This window comes from Hibiscus syriacus, unplaced genomic scaffold, assembly GCF_006381635.1.
Source record: "Hibiscus syriacus cultivar Baekdansim isolate YM2019G1 unplaced genomic scaffold, ASM638163v2 tig00007895_pilon, whole genome shotgun sequence".
Taxonomy (NCBI): Eukaryota; Viridiplantae; Streptophyta; class Magnoliopsida; order Malvales; family Malvaceae; genus Hibiscus; species Hibiscus syriacus.
In genome coordinates, this window is record NW_024062147.1 from 460,036 (window position 1) to 481,476 (window position 21,441).

At 34.6% G+C, this 21,441-nt stretch overlaps 1 protein-coding gene across 1 annotated transcript; it reads right to left on the reverse strand.

Annotated features, from left to right (window-relative positions):
- Positions 1–3,539: 3,539 nt before the first annotated feature.
- LOC120201708 (protein NAP1-like) lies at positions 3,540–19,559 on the reverse strand. Its single transcript, XM_039202271.1, has 24 exons — positions 19,439–19,559; positions 18,538–18,983; positions 18,352–18,426; positions 17,963–18,043; positions 17,594–17,674; positions 17,336–17,418; positions 16,725–16,809; positions 11,892–12,017; positions 11,623–11,730; positions 10,992–11,036; positions 10,770–10,912; positions 9,915–10,047; positions 9,397–9,507; positions 9,067–9,145; positions 8,382–8,575; positions 7,720–7,865; positions 7,144–7,225; positions 6,953–7,063; positions 6,573–6,698; positions 6,354–6,493; positions 6,182–6,278; positions 4,908–5,899; positions 4,383–4,595; positions 3,540–4,265 (listed from the first exon to the last, which is right to left on the reverse strand). Exons 2-24 carry the CDS (start codon positions 18,955–18,957, stop codon positions 3,752–3,754), a joined length of 4,185 nt encoding a protein of 1,394 aa, XP_039058202.1. The 5' UTR covers positions 18,958–18,983; positions 19,439–19,559; the 3' UTR covers positions 3,540–3,751.
- Between the last annotated feature and the right edge of the window lie 1,882 nt (positions 19,560–21,441).

The following is a 21,441-nucleotide window of genomic DNA, read 5'->3' on the forward strand; positions in this document are numbered from 1 at the left end:
GGACTTGATGGAGAAAGCTAGAAGACAACGAATAAGAAGAAATAAACGCTTTTGAAGTGTATTCATTTGGTTGGAGAGACAGCAGGTGTTTTTATATCATAGAAGTTTTAATTACAATGTAGGATAAACTATTAAGGTGACTTAATTATAAGTAAGTCAAATTTTACAGTTATAAATACATAATTATGATAAAATATTGTTATAAATAAATCACTTACAGTTAAATATTATATATGAATAATAACATAATTTGAAATAATAGTAACTTGTCTTTAAAATTTATATAATTTATCGATTTAATCATAATTAAAAAATATTAATATATTTAATCATTTATATTGAAAAGTTTCATCTTTTCCTAAAAATGTTATGTTGTTTCTATTAATTTTGTGACATAATAACAGTTTAACAACAATTTGTTGTTAGTTTATAACAAATATAATTATTTAATTATTATTTTGATCCGATGAACAACTTTACATAGATACTGATCCGTAAAAGAATCTCATATGGGGTGCATAAGAAATTATTTGTTGAGATAGTATGAATGTTAGAGTATCTATGGAAAATCACATAATATCCCAATAGTTTTACCAATCGGATGAGCTCGTTTGTTTTCATAGTATCGTTAAAAACATTAAATTGATTGGATTTTTAAATATGAATGATTAAATTTATTGAATTATTTTAAATTAATATAAAATTAATAGATTGCCTAAGTTTAAAATATTAAAACTATTATTATACCATACAACATTAGATGCCCGTTTGAAATTTAAAGACAAAATAGTATGTTTATAATAATATTTCAATTAGATGATATGTTTATAACTTTTAGACTTAATATAAAAATAAGTGTCGAAATTATATTTTATTTTTTATTTAGATACTTAATTTTTTTATCATTTTAAGTATTCCAATGTTATCATTTAATATTAAACATAATTAAGTCACCTTGGGTTTAGTTTACCCTGTAATTGATATATTTTGGTGTATGTTGTTGTCTTTAGTGTGACAGTGGCAGTAACTCTGATGGTTCCATCTATCTATTCAGTGTCACGTTTTGTTGTGAAGGGCAAGGAAGGAAGGACATTAGAGGTCCTTTTGGCTTTCCACTTGGCATTGATTTATTCAAAGGTCCCTTTTCCAACTAATGAATGAAGTGATAAGAGACCAGACCAGAAACAAGTCCTTGTTGTTGGTTTTTTTACGTATTGTCTAATCTGATTTCTTATGCTTCTACTATTTTGTCATCGATGCATCCTATAAATGGATAAAAGTGAAGTGATCAGATATGGAAATCCCTCGTCCTTCAAACAAAAATAAAACCTCTTTTTCTTTGCTGCTTGCCAGCCTTGGGTTCCGATGCTGTTTGCTCTCCCCTTTGCACTATTTTTTACATGCATTTGTTAAGTAAATGGCCATCCCCATGCATGCTTGTGCTTGAAACTTCAAACCTCTCTCTCTCTTCACGATGTTATTTAGGTCGGATTTAATTAGGTTTTAGTCCATTTAAATCTGATTTGATCCGAGTTAAGAAAGACTTCATCAAATTAAAAATTTGACGTGATTTTTAAGATAAAAATTTATACTATGAGCCAACTAGACATGAATATATTTATATAAAAACTCATTTTTATTAGATAAAATACGAATCTAATTTGAAAAATATAAAGAAAAGAGTATTATCGTAATTATTCCTAAAGATATAAAAGTCAATTATACTATTATTGTCGGATCGGGTTGGATTAAATCAAATAATTTATATCAAAACATACTAATGCATGAAAATTAATTACATTGTTTAATAAATATATCTACGGTCAACAATGTAACCACCCGTAAATCCTAAAAGTATTGTACCCTTTACGTTATGCATTTTTTAGTGAATGCTTGCAAGAACCTCTTACTGTCAAACGTCATCTTACTCCTACTAACAGTTGTTAATAACCCTTCATTAAAGTGGAAAGGCCTCAAAAGACACAAAAATAAACGTTCTTTAATAAATTTATTTTATGCTTTCAAGTCGACCATTCCAAGATGAATTATAATTGCTTGCTTTTCTCCACCGCGGCGACCAGGACCAGCTTTCCCCGACTCTCCACCAGGCCCGGTGACCGGAGGAATATTCGCACGGGAGCTTGAATCGTGGACAACTTGTTTGTTTCCATGTTATAAGCTAGGATGATGAAGGGGCTATAATTCATGCAATACAACTTACCGTCGACGTAAACCATTGGATCTGATTGAAGGCTACATAGGCGTGGAAAGGAAGAAGTGTAAAACCCACCCGCATCGATGTGAAAGCTTTCAGTGGATAGATTCTTGACTGCGTATGGAGAAATCACGTCATCTCCAGCTACTGTAACGTCAATCGACGTGGTGCTGACCGTTAAATCCTCTTGAAGGGAAGAGACGGGGCCTTAGCGTGAGAGAAACTTGCATAAAGAATATTATGGAGTAATTATAAATTAATATTTATTTATAATTATTTTAATATATAATAATACAAAATAACAGTTTGAATTCCATACTTTAAAAAAATATTTTTTTATCCTTAATGGGTTCACTGTATTTCAAAATAAAAGGTTTAATAGCATGATTTTTGTTTTGCTGTTTGTTGTTGTCTTTAGTGTGACAATGGCATTGACTCTGATGGTTCCATCTATCTATTCAGTGTCAAGTTTTCTTGTGAAGGCCAAAGGAGGGAAGGACATTACAGGAGAAACAGAGGAGTGCAGATGATCAGATATATATATATATATATATATATATTTAGTGTGAAAATGAGTGTCCTTCTGCATTCATTATTCAGAGTAGCTGTTCCTTTCCAACTAATGAGTTGACAGATACGAGAGCAGAGTAGAAACAAATGCTTGTTTTTACGTGTTGTCCAATCATGTTTTGTTTTTCTGGTTCTACAATATTGTCATTGTTGCACCCATAAATAGATGAAAGTGGAGTCATCAGATTTGGAACTTGAACAAAACAAACCTCTTTTCTTTGCCACTTGCCACCCATGCTCTTTGCTCTCCCCTAGTATTTATTAAAATAATTAGGTTTAACAAATGAGGATGGAAAATGAAGATTGTCCCATCTTCTTTCCTCCCACTTTTATTTCTTACAAAGCACATGTAAAATTTATTTAAATAAAAATAATAATATACTTTAAACACTTATCTGTGATATAATTTAAAATAATAATGATAAAATAAGAAGACTTATACATGCTCTCAATCTTAATCTCATTACCCTCTATTTTTCTTTAAAAAGGCTCTTGATATGATTTCCATCAATAACAATATAATATTCTGATTACGCCCTTTGTTTGATTTTGTAATGGTAAATAAATTCATTTGTTTTTATTTATAGAAATTATATTATATTATTGAATAAAAATGTTATATAGGATGATAACGCATCTTATCGTACTTATATTATTAAGAGCGTGATGATATTCCAAAATATGGGGTTTTCCTCCAATCTTGGAATGGAATCGATTTAGGTAGTTAAATAATTCTAATTTATCTTATTTAGGACCATTTTTTAATTTTGAAAATAAAATTTATCTAATTTGCAAGAACAAGTGCAGCGTAATTGAAAGCATCAAAGTAAATTTACATATACATTTTTGGCAAAATTTGTGTGAGCTAAACCCTAAACCTACTTTTATGACCTAATTTCACATAATCATTGACAAGAGGCAGAAGGGATAATTTACGATAGTAATATTCCATATTGAAGTGTACCATCAATGATGCATCTTATTGTATGAGATAGGACCAGATCTCGATACCGCAAACCTTGGCAGTGGACTGGGACCTGTACCTGTGCCTCCGGAGGCTGATCCTTCGGGGTGCTTTACTTTACGGCTTGAACTGTAATCCAAAGGCCCTGACCGTCGAACGTTTCGATGTTTGTATTCGACTCCTCGTGCACTTGCATTTTCAGCATCATAAAGCTGCTCTTGGCTGTGTGATGATGAACCTTTAAAGTAACCGGAATCATTGGTGCTGTACTGTGGAGTCGAATCTCCACGGGGTTGCCTCATGATAGGGGATGCGTGGGCCAATGATACGGCAGGTGAATGGCGCGGTGAAACACTTAATAATGATATCGGCATCGACGGAGAGTTTCCGTAGTACTGGCTATATATCGAACGGAGAATAGTGTAAGGAACGTAGGTCTCGAGAGAGCTTCTTGGAAGGTATGGTGAAATGTCACAGAGTTGGTCCAGAAAGATGAGTTTTGCAACAAGATGAGATCTGTACATACAATAGAAATAACGGATAAATATACACGGTTTGCATTAGTAGACACATACAGGAGATGTTTGGCTCTTTATCAAATAAAAAGAAACTCGATCGATAATTATCATTTACCTGTTAGCTTCGTTCCACGAATCTAATACGATTCCTGCCGAGAATTTAACAAATAGCTGCATTGCTGATTTTATACTAGCATCTGCTGACACAGACATATCGGGATCCAAACCGTCGGCATTACCAGCATGACCGTTTGATAGCAACTGTCTCTGGTGATGTTCACGTGCCAATCTAACATGCTCACTTCCAGCAATAACAGCACTAATGCACCTGCCAAGTTAAAACGAAATAAAGAAGACAACCCCCTCTTTTTACAATAATCCATACACGAGCAAAGCTTGAGCAGTAATGATAGTGTGTACTAGAAGGTCGTCTCCTCAACGACTTCATCGGAAAGTGACAATTTTGACAAAAACAACCAAAGTTATTAAATGATAAACAAACTGATCAATATTTGTCGGGTCAGACAAGCTAGCTGCAAGGCAATCGGTTTGTAATGTAACATCCATCGATCTCCGGAACTCATGGTAAACCCCAAAGGTTTTTTCTTTTTAAATTATAAGAAAACTAGAAAGGACTCACCTTGCCAAACAATGAATATTGTTATTGAAACCCCCCGTGTCAACATTGAAGCCGGTTGTGTTCCAGATATTTGATGTCATGAAAGTGGCAAATAAATAAGGCAACAAGCTCCAGGACACATCATTAGCACCCCCAACTTCTTCCAAAATAGATCTAACCCACTCAGAGTCATGATCACCAGCAAGAGCAACACTGTTTGCGACCCCCCTCATTCTTCTTATTTCCCTCTTTCCGGGTATTTCTTCAGGTATATGCTTAACTACTCCGGCAAGCAATGAATAAATTAGAGGTGCACCTTCTTCGAGCACAGCACCAGCAGCTTCAGCTAAAAGTTTATCAAAAGCCAAAGCCTGTCCTGCCTCGATACAAAAACCAATTATTGTGTCCAAATCCACAATTTGCTTCAAACAAGGTTCCCTTTCTATTCTGTCACCAGAATGCATGCTGCTGGCAACTGCTTCTAACAATTCACGACTTGACCGTAATGATGTGTCTATGCAGTTCAACAGAGCAGCAGTGTGTTCTTTCATCATCCTATCTAGTCTGTCAACTCCATAACCGCCAAAAATACGGACAAATGCCTGCAGTTCTTCGATATCAGTGACTGACTCGGCAAAATATCCACCAACTGGCCTCGTGCTTTTGAAGCATTTGTGCATAGGTGTAAACAGAATTCCAGCACCGGACATATCCTTCACAATGTTTTCTATGTACCAGTTACAGACAACTTCAGCGGCTGATCCAGTATGTTGTTCTGCTTGTCTGTCAAATAATTGCAGAGAAGAAACTGGTCCAGAGAAGGACTCTGAGAGTAGAACTTCTCGGATTCCTTGTGTTAGATCCATGCTAATATGTTGTTCTGCTAGATGGACTATATTCATGTGTCTGCGGATCAGCGATTCTAGAATAGAAGGCCTTTGAAGATCATTATCAGTTTTCAGTACTGCAAGTAATCTCCTTCTGAAGTTCCCAAGGATGCATTCCCTCATATACTGCACATATGATGAGAGTATTATAATTAAAAAACATGAAAACCTAATGGCCTGCTTGGAATATTTGACCACAAATGACAACACCAGTGGCTTAAAAAAAATCACCCAATAAGTTAAAAAAACAATTTACCAAGCAAGTTAGCAGAATATAAATAGGCAACTTGGAACCTATAAGTAGAATTCTAAATGGAAAGGAAACATATTCTAGGAAACTAACAGGCCGGGCCTCCCATCTAAGTACTGCTACATAAAAGGGCATGAGGCAGATTAAGCATGACTCACCTCCCTCAAAACAAAGACATGGTTCAGAACACATATAGGTTCCATATCATTCAAAACTGAACACAAATTGGTCAGCCTTTGCATTGCAGCCTCCAACCTAAAACAAAACATAAGTTATTGACAGTGATAACTTATTGATTCGTATGATCAAAAGTTCAGGCAAGCGCCTTACATTTTGATTGAATTGTTATTCTCCAGATAACTCTCATGGCCTGGCAAAGGATAAGCAACTGGTCCTTTTGGGGATTTTACTGAAGGAATTGAAACTCTAGATGCATTATTCAAATAAAATGCTGCTTGTTCTGGAAGAAGCTGAGAATACTTGAAAAGTTAGGTTTACAAAATGTTAATCTTCAATTAATTTATATTGAAACAAGAAATAGATAACAACCTGAATCTCCAAAGCCCCAAATCCACCATCAGAATCAAGGATGTTAATTAGACCTTCCAATCCTCCCATGATTGATTCAATGAGAGACTCAACATATAGGACTGCATCTCGCCCAATTTTTGTCACCTTGATAATTGAGGTACATATAAAGCAGCCATCAACTTTCCAACTTTAATATTTCCTTCTAATGATATAGGGGTAAAAAGGGGGAAAAAAGCTAGAGACAAAGCATTACTACTCCCAAAACAATATGGGGTAATAAGTCATAACTTGTCAGAATAATAAGTATACCAATGTCTAGAGTTTTTTTAATCATGTGGATAATATCGGATAAAGACTGAAATTTAGGGGTATTTCATGCTGCTAGTTTAAGTCATTACCTCCTCTGGAACAATTGGGGATGCACACTCTGGAAAACTACTAGCAACACCAAGCCATGCACAACAATGCTGTGGACGCCCCTCTGGGCCAAACATAGTGTTCCTAAAGATCTATTACAACAGGTATACAAAAGTCAGCATTGCATGCAGGGTATTTCAAAAGAGAACATGAAAAGAGTTTCAAAGCATACTGCTGTAAGGTGCTGGTGATAGAAGTATAACTTTTTGAGACTACCATGCTTTGATAATTGAGACTCTAGTTCATCAACACATCTGCAATAAAACAGATCCATAGATTTTATCACTGAGTATTCATACATGACAAAACAAAACTGTATGAGTTTGTTTAGCAAGTGTTAGAATTTAGATCAATAGGCCTTCAATTCTGAAGAATAATAGTTTATGCGCAGGAGAGGTAGGTTTATCTTGAACTCCATCAGTTTCTCCATTCATAAAAACCTTTAAATATGAATTATTCGAGATAAGATACACTAACTGCGAACTGCAATGTTGAAGTATTATCATTTTCAACATCTTTTAACCCATGCCACACCAGCTATGCAGAAACAAAATAACTTTTCCAATATATAAAACACACATGAAAAACAACTGTATGATTCCACTTTTCTTTTGTAAAATTGTTCTCTAGAAATGAAATGAAAATTTTATTTTTCATATCATGAAACATTGATTGCAGCAAACATATTTGGCTGAACTATCAAATATAAGCTAAGCCTCAAGAATCATGTGAATCAAAGTCAGCGCACCTGGACCAATTGTATGCTGCATTTCCTTCTGATAGTAACCCCTCTTTACCGGTAGAGACAGTAGCTTTCTCCAAATGCCTTATGTTTATAGATGATCGAGCAGACGTAACAATCATCAATATAGACAACCAATCTTTACGGAAGTCCTGGTTAAGAATCACAAATTATTTTAGATTAGGCATACAATCATAAACAAGATACTTCTAGATGCGTTTTGCTAATGGCAAAGTGATAACAGCGGCATAAATAATACTAAAAGGACAAATTTAATAAAATGGATGTAGAAGTTCTCAAACACATATATCAAAGGTATTATATATGCAGAGAATTAGTTGAACGTCCAAGGTTCCACACAATCAGAGAGGAAACAGTGTAAATATTTTTGCAAACTTAATAAAAAGATGCGGTAAAACATGGAGTACAAGTTAGAATCATAACACAAATACACGTGTGTGTATATAAATATATATAACATATACATATAAATTTTTCCTTGTGGCTTCATATATCATTAGCTATAACCAAAAGGCTATGCAACTAAAGAGACCACATTAGCCAATACTAGGCAGTAGAGATTACTCCAAACTCGTTCCTATTTTCATTTGATATAGATTTATGGCTTTATGTTTGAAAGGGAAAAGATAATTTTATAGGTTTCTTACAGACAGGTCACACGTGATTGCAGAAATATTTTCACCCAGTGGCTTGGGTATATTTTCAAGATGATTAACAATCTGCTGAAAGAGAGTTTTTAAGGTTGCATCAAGATCAAGAGCCACCATTCCAGGAGTTCCAAGCAAAAACAGGATTCTACCAGCACACGAAGAGAGATATGATAATGCATAACCTCGAATAGCTGCATTGAAAGATGTAAAATATTTAAATGCAGTTCAGATATTGTGAAGTTTTTCTTGCAGTAATAGATCACCACAGTGTAATATAAGCACTAAAAAGCATGCGACTAATATTTATACCAGTGACAGAAACAGAGTTATATGTTTAACTGCATCATTAACATAGCACCAGTGCCTACAGACACTAGGTTTAACGGATTTTATCCCAGTAACAGGGAGTAGAGCTGCTGTGGCCTAGATTTTTGCTTAATAAATCCTTGATGGATTTATTATGCCATGGAGTAGTCTGCATCCATGTTCCAATTTTTTGAGGCAATGCTTTTGCATTCTCTCCTTGGAAGGTGCATTTCCCGTACTTATGCCTTTAACGCAAGAAATGCCAGCATCTTGACAGTTGCACATTTACATTGACGCGAACTCAGAGATCTATTTATATTTATCAAATGCATCTTCTAGATGAAAAGTAAACCTCATTTAATTGCCTTCAATATACCTGCAATATACTTGCGTACTAGACAGCATAGATGGTCCATTCCATCCAACAAGAACCCAATAGTTGGATCATTTGGATCCTGCAACAAAATCATTTCTGGCCAAGTTAAGCACCAGATTATGTTATCTTAATCACGAAGATTGATTTAGCAATACCATAACCATATTATAATTTGTTCATTCATTTGAAGCAGGAAAATTCAATAAAAGACCACCAACATCAAATATTAAAACGAGCAGAACCAAGGACAAGAAAAAGTTCCAAATAAGAATAGCAAAGTATCTTCAAGGAAAAGGTTTATTAATATAAGGACCAAAATACTGGACTTACTATGTCAACTGGAACCATTCGAGCACCTTTCGATTTTGATGATGCAATTCCTACATGTTGAAAATACCAGATAACCTCACATTGCGCCAATGCCAAGGCAGAAAAAACCATCTGTGAGGAAGCAGAAAATTATTAGATAACGTAAAAAAATGAATAATTCTCTCTTTGTAAGTTATTCGAGTAAATTTCTTAGTTTTAGGCCAACAAAGTTAAGATGGTCGTGAGAGTAAGGTGTTGGATATCATCTTCATTGGGTAAATAAATTGCAAAAAGTACCAATAAAAGTTGCAAGGCATGTTGCCCCACAGATGAAACACTTTGGATAATGGTTGTTAACACCATTATCTTCCCAACCAGTAAAAAATTAAGGTACAAGAACCACTGCTTTCAACTACAGAACTTAGTTGAGAGGCGAACAATTGAGTATGTGCAAATGAAGAATGCTTTACAAGGAAAGAAACAAAGAAGAAAGGTTTATGTAGGAAGGAGTTCGTAAAAGAGTGTGGTATCAATCGTACCTGAATGTTTGGAGCCAATAAACTAGGTTGATCGGTGAAAAAGAGAACCATCCTGCCAATTTCTTGCTTCAGTAGAATTCTCCTCTCATGGTGTATAGCATCACATGATATCAATGCTTGCTCGTGTACTTCACTGAAACCACAAACCAGTTTACAGTTTAATATTAAAGCTGAAAATGACATCTAGACCAGAAAATAAAAGAAACAGCAGCTTTAAAAAATATATGGAAATCTTATAAAATATTTGTTAAATGTATAAAGAAAGATCAGAAAGTTTCCATGTCTTGAAATTCTTAGAATTGCTTTGTTCTATGGATTAACACAATTCAATCCTCTCAGTGAACATATATGGTCAAGTCTTCTAAACTTCTCTGTTTTTCTTTGGCATACACCTTCGTATTGCCATCCCCCCGTTTATGTTTCCTCTCTTCTTCCACTGCCAATGTATATCAACTTTATGTGAACTTGCAATGTGATTTTAAACATCGCATTATCATGAAGTTTATTTTCGTTCGCCCTAAGAACTTGATCTTTAACCAAGTACACATTTGAATTACATTCTTAAGAACTTGACTTCTGTGTCCTTCTCACATCCAGAAGAGGGGCTGCTATAATGGCAAATAGCAAGACCCATTTAGTCATAGTTGCACCTAAATTCAAAATTTAACAAAATTATCCGAAGTACAGACTGAAGGTGAGAATTAGAAGTTTCTGATTAAAAAATATAGCCAGAAAATTATGGTGTCGCTGGGAAAAGGAAACCAATAGAATGATAAGTTCTCTCATCTGCAATTTCTAATCACAGCTCATAAAAATAAAATGAGAACATAGTTCATATCATGGCATTAATCATACCCTATCATTTTCTCAACTTGTTTGGCCACACTATATTCCAAATCTGCTTCTTTTTGTTTGGTCCGGCCCGACTTTGCCATCTTCTTTGACTCCAGTATCCGAGGCAAAACATATAACTGATAATCCTCATGCAATAGTACATACTGCATGCCCAAAGTTACAGGAAGAGTTTAGCCATTAGAAACGAGAAAATTAGTTTCAACATCAGATATTAAAACTAACCTCATCCCTGAATAATGTAAGCACTAAATTTTCCTTCAGTACAACCTGAAAACCATTAGGAAAAATAAGCAAACAGAACGACGCAACAAAAAATAATGAAATAAAAATTAAGTTCTTTGAAAAAGGAAAAAAGTCACAAATAATAATAACCAATAACTTTCGAACACAATAATCCAAACCCAAAAGGGATGCAACTGGTTTACCAAGAATTCAACTCTAAAATTTAGCCTTCTCAGATTAATGATAGCCATAATCATTTGTTTATATATACCCAGAAAAAGTTATGTTCAACTAATAATTACTTAACGCAACCAAAATACATATGGTATAGTGTCCAGAGATCTGTAGGTGGCTGCCTTACTTGTAACTTGTGTTAAGGAATACAATTGTTATTTGGTTTAGTGAAGAGAGGTAAAGAAAAACCAATGATCAAAGTGGTTGAGGTGCCTTTTCTTGGGAAATAGTTAGTTTATTTCACAGAACACATTGTTGATCCGGTATGTAGATAAAAGGCAATTTTTATAAGATTGGGTTATGAAAAAAATAGCTTAAAAATTCATTAGCAAGAATATTTGACATTACCAATCTAAAGTACAAAATTGTTAAAACAAAGGAATTATCAGGGAGTTACCAGAGCAATATCAATGCCAGTGACACGAAGCAGTTCATCAGGACAAACAAGATATCCAAGTAATACCCACTCCCTGTAAGCAGTAACATTAGCCAGATCTTGGGCTCTCTGCAATATGGAAAATGATGTCAGAAATGCAGTTGCAGAAAACACTGTATTTGATAGGAAAAAGAAACCTCAGAATTGCTAAAAAGACTAGAACAGAAATGAATTGAAGAGGACAAACATCTTATAATATCCAAAAATCTTTCCCAAGTAACAGTACTTACCATTGGATGAGCGGAATTTGTAAGAATATCTGGATAACGAGGATGATATGGACTTAAAAATCCCTCATTTCGCAGCTTTCTTGTGTCTGTGGATAGGAAAATAATAGGACCCACAGCCTCTAGAACCTGGAAATGCAGAACAAAAAATCAGTGCAACTATCTCCAACAACGAAGTATTCAACTCTTGGAATTACAGCTATTGAAAGCTAAGGTTCTGGAACAATCATTCAACTTAATAAATGAACAAACTTAAAAAAAAGGTTGTTATTATTTACTAAAAAAAATATTGAATTCCATAGGAGTTTCAGTTGGTTTGCAGCCCAACAAACCAACTTTTGAAAGCAAATCGATAACATACTTTCTTGTTGGGAGATGGAAATACCTGGCTTAGACCTTGCTACCTCCATTCCAAGAAAGTATCTAAGATTCCCCAAGTCCTTAAGTTCGAATTCAGCACTAAGAAACTCTTTTAGCCTTTTAATTTCTCTTGAATCATCCCATGTTAATATTATATCGTCCACATAGACAATGAGAATGCAACATTTTCCACTTTTCGAGTGTTTGTAAAACATGGTGTGGTCAGCCTATCCTTGAATATAGCTTCTACTAGTCATAGCTTTGGCAAATCGGTTGAACCATGCCCTTGTAGATTGCTTTAGTCCATATAAGGACTTCTTTAGCTTACACACTTGGCCCTTGCTCTCTTTAAACCGGGTGGGAAGTCCATGTATACTTCCTCATTTAATTCCCCATTGAGGAAAGCGTTTTTTACGTCCAATTGGGTCAAGGGCTAATCCAAGTTAACAACAAGGGATAGGAGAACTCGAATGGTAATTAAACGTCTCGTCGTAGTCAAGGCCATAGGTTTGAGTAAAGCCCTTAGCCACAAGTTGAGCCTTGTATCGGTCGATACTGCCATCGGGTTTAAATTTTGTAGTGAAGATCCAATTGCATCCTACGGTCTTCTTACCACTTGGTAAATCCGAGACTTCACACGTTTCATTTTCTTTGAGAACCTTTATTTCTTCCATCACAGCTTGCCTCCACTCAGTTGATTTAAGTGCTTCTTCTATGTTTTTCAAAACTTCCACAGTATCAACATTAGACACAAAGGCTTTATAAGACTCAGATAAATTTCCATAGGACACAAACCGAGAAATAGGGTGTTGAGTGCAGCTTCTTGTTCCCTTTCGAACTGCAATTGGAAGATAGATGGATGGTGATGGAGGTGAGACATCTGTTTCAGAACAATCCTCGGTTGGGGATGAAATTGGCACTGCTGCTTCAGTTTCAGGAGAATAAAGCCGTCGAGAGTATACTCGAAGTTCTGGAGCATGTTCTTGCTGCCTTCCTAGATCATGTTGCTATTGTTTTTCGGTGGTGTGATTGATTATTATAATTTCTTGCTACTGCACATGAGAAACAATCCCTAAATCTGAAATTACAATGGTTGTTGGATTGTTAGATTTGTTTGTGATAGTAGAGGTAGGATCATGAGGTATAATGAGAAAGGTATCAAGGGTCTCATCTTCATTGAGAATCTCCCCCTGAAGATGAGATGCTGCAAAGTATGGTTCAGTCTCAAAAAAGGTGACATCTCGAGAGAAACATTTTGTGTTAGGTTGGTGAGTAACACTTATAGCCCTTCTGAGTGGGGGAATAGCCAATGAAGACACATGTGTGGGCTCAAGGATCAAGTTTGGATTGATTAGGTTGACGATTGTGGACAAAAGTTTTACAACCGAATATTTTTTGTTGGTAGGTTGGGAACACAAAATAAGGGAAAAGTCTTTTGAAGTGTATGTAGAGGTGTTTGAAAATTTAATACCTTTGATGGTAGACGGTTTATGAGGTAGCAAGCAGTGAGGACAACCTCTCCCCACAACTATTTGGGACACCCATGGTGAACATTAGGGCTCAAGCCACAGCAAGGAGATGTCGGTTTTTTCTTTATGATATCCTGTTTTGTTGAGGTGTGGCGCGGCAAGAACTTTGATGTATGATGCCTTGGTCAAAAAGGTAAGGGCTTAGGAAAAAGTTGAAATATTCTCTACCATTATCAGTTCGGAGAGTATGTATGGTAGAATTAAATTGGATTCGAATCATTGAGTGAAAGTTTTGGAAGATTTTGGATGTTTCAAATTTTTCTGAGGAGGTATACCCAACAAACCCTAATATGGTCATCAATGAAAGTTATAAACCATCTAGCCCCAGTGAAATTCTTTACACGGCTGACTCCCCTCCCCATAGATAAATGTGTATTAACGAGAAAGGTTGAGATTGGACTTAATGGGTATGGTACACGGGTGTGTTTGGATAATTGACAAATTTCACATTCCAAGGAGCTCAAACTTATATTGCGAAATAACAATGGAAGATGTTTCTTCAAATACAAGAAGTTTGGATGTCCTAGTCTACGGTGTCATAACATAATTGTGTCATCTTTTGAAGTAGATAGAGTAAATCCTTCTTGTGTACCGTCTTTATTCCAAACATAAAGTTCATCATCAACTTTAGCAGTGCCAATCATCCTCCCCGATTTTTGTTCCTGTATCACACAACCAACCGCATAAAATTCAGCAAGAACATTTTCATCCTTGGTAAGTGATACACAACCAACCGCATAAAATTCAGCAAGAACATTTTCATCCTTGGTAAGTTTACTGATTGAAAGTAAATTATAGGATAATTTTGAGACATTTAGGACTTTATCAAGGGAGAAATTTTCTGCTAACTTTACTTTTTCAATTCTAGTCACCAGTGTGTAGGATCCATCAGCTACGCGGATTCGAGATTGGTTATGACAAGGTGTATGAGTGTGAAACAAATTGGGGTTACCTGTCATGTGATCTGAAGCACCCGAATCGAGTATCCAGGAGGATTTGTTAGGTTCAAGGATAATGTTGAGGGCAGTACTTTGGGTGGCTAGAGAATCACTAGCAGTAGAAGTACCAAGCAACTTATGGAGTGTCTCAAGTTGGGTTTTGGTTAGGCGAACATCGAGAGAATCATCTGCAGCAGTGGAGGATTTAGTGGACAACATTGCAGTCTTATTCTCCTGGTTTTTTCGAGGATAACCCTGGAGTTTGAAACATTTTTCCTTGGTATGTCCTACACGGTTGCAGTGGCTACACCATGGCCTGGTTGAGTTCGAATCATTTCCAACATGGGGCCTTTGTGGTTGTGGGCCTCTGAAGATAAGGGTTGAGTTTTTCAGTGGGACAGTAACCAGCAGTTGTCACAGGTTTAGGTTCCTTTAAATCACCCATCATGACAAGTCGACGCTTCTCTTCTCTTTTAACTTCTGCAAATGCTTCACCAATGGTTGGCAGGGGGATTATACCCAAAATTCGACCACAGACCTCATCTAGCTATCGGTTCAGTCCTATTAGAAACTCATAGAGACGTTCATCGTTGAGGTGAGTCATAAACTTGGTGTGTTCCATGCCTTCTCCCCAGTCTGCCTCATAATACATGACCAGTTCCTGCCACAAAATTTTTAGATTATTGTAGTAGTGAGTTACTTCAAGTTTTCCTTGTCGGATGTCCTTCAACTTCAATTTGGTCTCAAATACTTGGGAGGCATTTCCAAGATCCAAGTAGTTTTCTTTGATTGCATCCCACATATCTTTTGCAGTTTTAAAGAAGAGGTAGGTGCGACTAATATGGTCTTCCATTGAATTAATTAACCAAGCCTTTACAATTGAGTTGTTGAGTTCCCAAGTGCCATAAGTTGGGTATGTTGTGGCTGGTCGTGGGATGTCTCCATTGATATATCCTAGTTTGCCACAAATCACCACACTAGAAAATTTTTCCCATCTAGTCGATGGTTAATGATTATAAGAGAGGAATTAAGGTCCCCTTGAGGGGTTCCTTGATTGGTATTTGGAATCATTTTAGAGGTTTCAGTCTCAAACAAAGTTTCGTCTGTGTCACCCATGTGAAGGAATACAACAGGAGGCAAGAGAGATTAAAGAGGAGGGACGATTGGGACGAGAGATTAGAGATGACAGGATCAAAAAAATTTAAAGCTCTGATGCCATGAACAAACTTAAAAAAATGTTATTATTTACTAAATAGTTTACAGCCTTTATAGAGTAATCTAAGTGTAAATAAGGAAACAATCCCTAAAAATCAGTAACTCCCTAAAAATTAGAGACTAAGATTAGATCCTGTTGTACAAGGAACTCCTAGGAATAAGGTCTTAATTTTAGGAATTCCAACAATAAAGAACCACTATACCACATAAAACTAGACAAAAGCATTCTAATGAGAATTTATATATGTAGTAGAACTTTATAAAAGGATGATGATGTATAAGAAATTTGTCCCCAATTACACAACTATCAAGCACAATATCAGGCATGATTAATATTTTTTTATTTCTTTTTTCCTTTGAAGGGCAGTTACAAACATTTACATCATATATAATCCACCCTAGAGAGAGATGGAAAACTAATCTTAAAAGGAGATCTTCTCTTCCAGATTTTCATAAGATTGTTGACTAAGCCTTTCAGCATTTCCAAAAAATCCAGAGCAGCGACCAGACAAAAGAAAAAGGTAGAAACTTCATAAGAGGTAAATCAACACAGATAGCAAAAAGGTAAGAGGAGGTTTCCTCATTACATGGGCAGGGGTACTTAATTTTTTTTGAAACTTGAAAGAAATTTTCTGGCTAAAAGACAAGGATACTACAAAGCATATACTTGGACAAAAAATGGAGCAGAAACATAACAGACAATGATTATCTTGTTCTATATAAAAAAATATGTGTAAAAGAAAATAAGGAACTTTACAAAATTCATGTTTCATAAGATAAAGCATGAAAATGACCTCTCCAATACGTGGGCTGACAAAATTGAGATCTTCTTGTAATCCTTTCAATGGCGGATCATAAGAATCAATGAATTGAATCAACCTGAAATTCAGAGAAAGAAAATTACTGATATTACTTGCAAGTTTGCAGATACGTCAGAATACAAAACATATGGTAATATGTTTGTAAAGAAGATTTAAGTTAAAGAAGTATCAACCGTATTATAATCATAATTTTTTAGCATAAAAGTGGGGAGGGGCTTTGGTTTATATCCTAAAGAAGATGATTTTTCCCTCATGGTAAATATCATGTTCTAAACAAACAAATTAACTAATCATCATTAATACATTATACTAAGTAGTAAATTTTTATGCTCATGCCATTTATACAGAATTTTGTTCAAGCACCAGACTTCTAATCATAGCAGCAAAATAAATAAAGACAACAGTATATTTTAAGATCAAAATTAGCGATATAGTAATACCATTCAAGTTTCCTCAAACAAAGGTAAATTCCTAGAGGCCTAGACCATTTAAATATAAACAGCCAGAAATTAATTAAATGTATTGCAAGTTGCAACATACTTGAATCAAACTGCAAGATTAAAAGGTAGTGAGTGAATCCATACCGATGATAAAAATCACAATCTCGGTCGTTTCTTGACATAGCATGCAAAAGATTGTAAACTTGCAGCATCATTTTCCTTGGTAACTGTTATTAAGGCATCAAATCCATAAACGAACCGACAACACCTTTTTTAGGCACTGATACTTGTTTAAGAAAACAGATATAAGTTCTACAGAGTAATAGTGATTCTGTCTCTCAGATACAAAATCCATGCATACTAGCGCATGTGTGCAAGGAAATATAATCATGGCAGAATTACCTTCTCAGAAAAAAGATTGACATGAACGAAAGAACAGAAGAGATCCATAAAACCATGTAGTATTAACGAATTTTGATGAGGCTGCAAAAAGATCGTAACAAGTTAACAGAAATAATGCAGAAAACTAGTCAACATTTTATTCAACATCACCCAAACAACAAAAATTTCAAGATTCTTTCAAGCAAATTAAGAAAGATAGAGCAACAAAAAAAATCAGAAAGACCTATTTAGATTAGGTACATTTTGTGCCTCACATCACTTCCTTTCATATCTCCCATATAGTCAAACAACAAAATGCAGGGGAATCAAGTTGTTGCTTTTAAAAAGCAACATAAAACTTGCTACATAGAAGAGCGAAGTCACACTTACCAACAAGGTGATAACAGTACTGCTAAGGTCCAATATGAGTCTCAAAGCTTGTTCTCGAAATGCCATCAAATCAAGAAGTAACTAATCCAAAGAAAAGAATCAATTACTATTAGAAAATACGAAAAAGGATAATTTTCATAAACTAATTATACATAAGAAAGAAACTAACAATAGAATTGAAAACCAAGAAAAGTAAGGTTATCCAGCCTATATAGCTACTAAAATGCCTGCAAGACGATATGTAACTTAAATCGTGCAGCGACACGTACAGTTCCTGAACACTAAATCCTAGAATTTGAAGTCTTAAACTAGGAAGCAGGTGAAATTATGATAAGTCTTAAATCCCTTTTTTGATAATTTATACTTTTGCAGCGCAATTAACCTCTCACCTGAACCCATGGTTCCAAACTCTGCAAATGAACTTCTGCATTACCACTCAAAGCATCCAAAGCAGCCTTATCAACCTGCAGCATTATTTATCAATGAGACAATGACAGTACAACAGTTTGATACTCTCTAGTAGGAAAAGGGTAAAAAATTTCCACCTATAGCAACATGTAAAATGCAGTTCTTACCCGCTCAAGCTGCAGTTTGCTGAAGTGCTCAGGAAACTTTTTCGAGAGCAATATACAAACCCTTGGATGGTTGGGGAAAACACCTGCTTTCCAAAATGCTTCTGAAAATGCATGACCTATAGGATCTGGGTAGTCCAAGATTTGGTTCAATCTATACATTTTGGCCATTAGGCCGTCTGCAACTTCAACAAGTTGAGCTACCCACTGCATGTTCAAGCCCTTGTTTGATCCAACACCCAAACTCTGGACCTGGCCATCAGAATTCATGTGCCTAGAGCTTCTAGTTGTGAAAGGAGAAGTCGTGTCAGGACCCAAATACTCACTCCACCTCGATGGACCCTCCCAATCCCTTGATCTCCCACCCCTAGGTGATAAAGATGAATCTTGAGAAGATGAATAATGTTGCCGCGATTTCGCCATGGATGAATCAATTCACTCAAAAGTTTCTGCAAATGGAAGTTCAATTAGGACCATAATTACATATAGTCCCACAAATTGCACTGTAAAGAGCTTCTTTTCTCCTACTTTTCCCACTTTTCAGTTTACTCTAATTCAAAGAGAAAGAATCCAACGACTTCAAAATCTTGGAAAAGAAAAAAGCAAAAAGAAGAAGAAGAAGAAAAGAAAGTAAAATACTAGTAGTAGTTGCTTTTAATCTTCCAATTGACACAATTACCCATTTCATCAAACGTTTGGATGTATTATCAACTTTCATTTTACTTTCGACGAATATGCTGAACAGAGAAAATTAAACTAAACTTACAAACATTTCAAATTCAAAGCAAACAACTCAATATTGTTAGCTTCCCGTGCAGCAACTCAATTTTAAAACAAAATTACCTAAAAAAACCCAGCAACCATAATCCAAAATTAGAAACTGAAGAGGTTGAACTGATTTTACCAGAACTCAGCTTTACCACATTTTTGTGAAGAAGCAGATACAGAGACTGACAGCGACAGAAAATTTGTCGTTGACAATGCAAGAAAAAGGGAACGAAGGTTCGGTTATAGAAGTTTAGATTCGAAAACATACGGGGTTTTCTTCTTCTTCTTGGTTGTAGAGCATCGAATCCAGATCTGAGGGGAAAATTAAAAAAAAAACAGAGCTGAAATCGTCAAGGCTAAACTAAGTGAGGGCTTATTTATAAATGAAATGGTAAATCTTGATAATTTTACAAATTTTCGTTTTTACATGTGTTGCGTATTTGATTTTATTTTAGGGTAAAGTACAAAATGATCCCCTAACTATATGGAAATGCTTTTTTTAGTCTCTCAATTATTAAACCTTACAAAATAGTCTTACAACTATATGATGATGATTTATTGAGTCCCTTGACTATTAAATGTTACAAAATAGTCAGTTGATTATTCATTTATTTCAAACTCATCATTTTCAATTAAAAAATTAACGATGGTTGAACGTTAACCTGCTGACTAGTATATGATAAAATATAATCCCAGAATCATCTCAATTGCATAGTCGTTTGAGATTTCATGATCATATTTTATCATATCACAGTAAGCATGTTAACGTCTAGCTCAAATAAACGTTAATCTTTAACAGAAAAATACGAGCTTGAAACATATGAATAGTCGAGTAACTTTTAATAGTCGGGAGACTCAACAAAACAACATACTATAGTCAATGAATCATTTTATAATTTTTAGTAGTCGAGGGACTCGATAAATATTATCATATAGTCTGGAGACCATTTATGTAATTTACCCTTATTTTTTAACAATGATAAAATAGCGCCTACATTGGACCATTTTATCTTAATTTTACCTTCACCATTACCATCCATCTTCGTATTAACCAAAACAATACCAATATATATTTCTAAAAATTAAATGGCCCATGTAACATCTAAACCCTATATACAACTTAAAGCCTACAAAATAGAGAATCATAAAATTATGCATTCGGATTTTATTTCAAAATAAATGAGATAATAACGATGATGAGATTTTGATTAAAATTTAAACTTTCTTTTTTAGTCTTTAACATTTCAGGTATTGAACAATCAATTACATCAATAAAAATATAGGAAAGCAAGAGAAGAAAAATATATCGCCGTTCAACGATGATCTAACAGTATCAAAGATATATTGGAACTTGAAATATCTAAAGATTTGAAGTTATATTCAAAGTATTTGGAATTTTTTATAAAATTGTGTAGGTAAAAGGAAGAATAAAGTAAGGCGAAATAATAAAAACGGTAAAAAAATACCTGAAACATTATTAGTTCTACCAATTTTATTATTATTGGGTGTTTTTCCGATTTTGTTATTGTTGGACATTTTATCGAAAATGTTAAAAACATTGATGTTTTAGGTAAAAATAATATTGTTTTATGTAATCTTTTATTGGTTTTGTTATTTAAATAATAACAAAAGCAGTAACATTTTTTTTAATTGTATATTAAGGTGTCGCACCGTAAGAGTTCATTTGATAGTTTCCAGTCTACAAAAGGATTGATGATAATAATCGTATTATGGTGATGATGGGAGAAGTGATGTCAATTTAGGGTTTGACTAGAAAAGAAGAGTTTTACGGCAAGGGAAAAAAATAGGTGACTCAAATTAGTATTTTGCTTAAAGTTTAGGGATTGAATTAAAAAATAATTATTTGTTAACGTATCACATCATCAATTTAATTGGAGTTAACAACTAGGTAGTTAAAATATAATAAATCTATAGCATGAATAACTAAAATATTACTTTTTAAAGTTTAATGGTTAAAATAAGAAAAGAAACTCGAGTAAAAACGGTATAGGTGTAATTTACCCAATAATTAATGTAAAGGAATAAATTCACGGCTAATGCTAAATTATATAACATGAATATACTTTATAATTAGTAACTTAATTTTACACAAACAAAATACAACCTTTTAAAATCAAT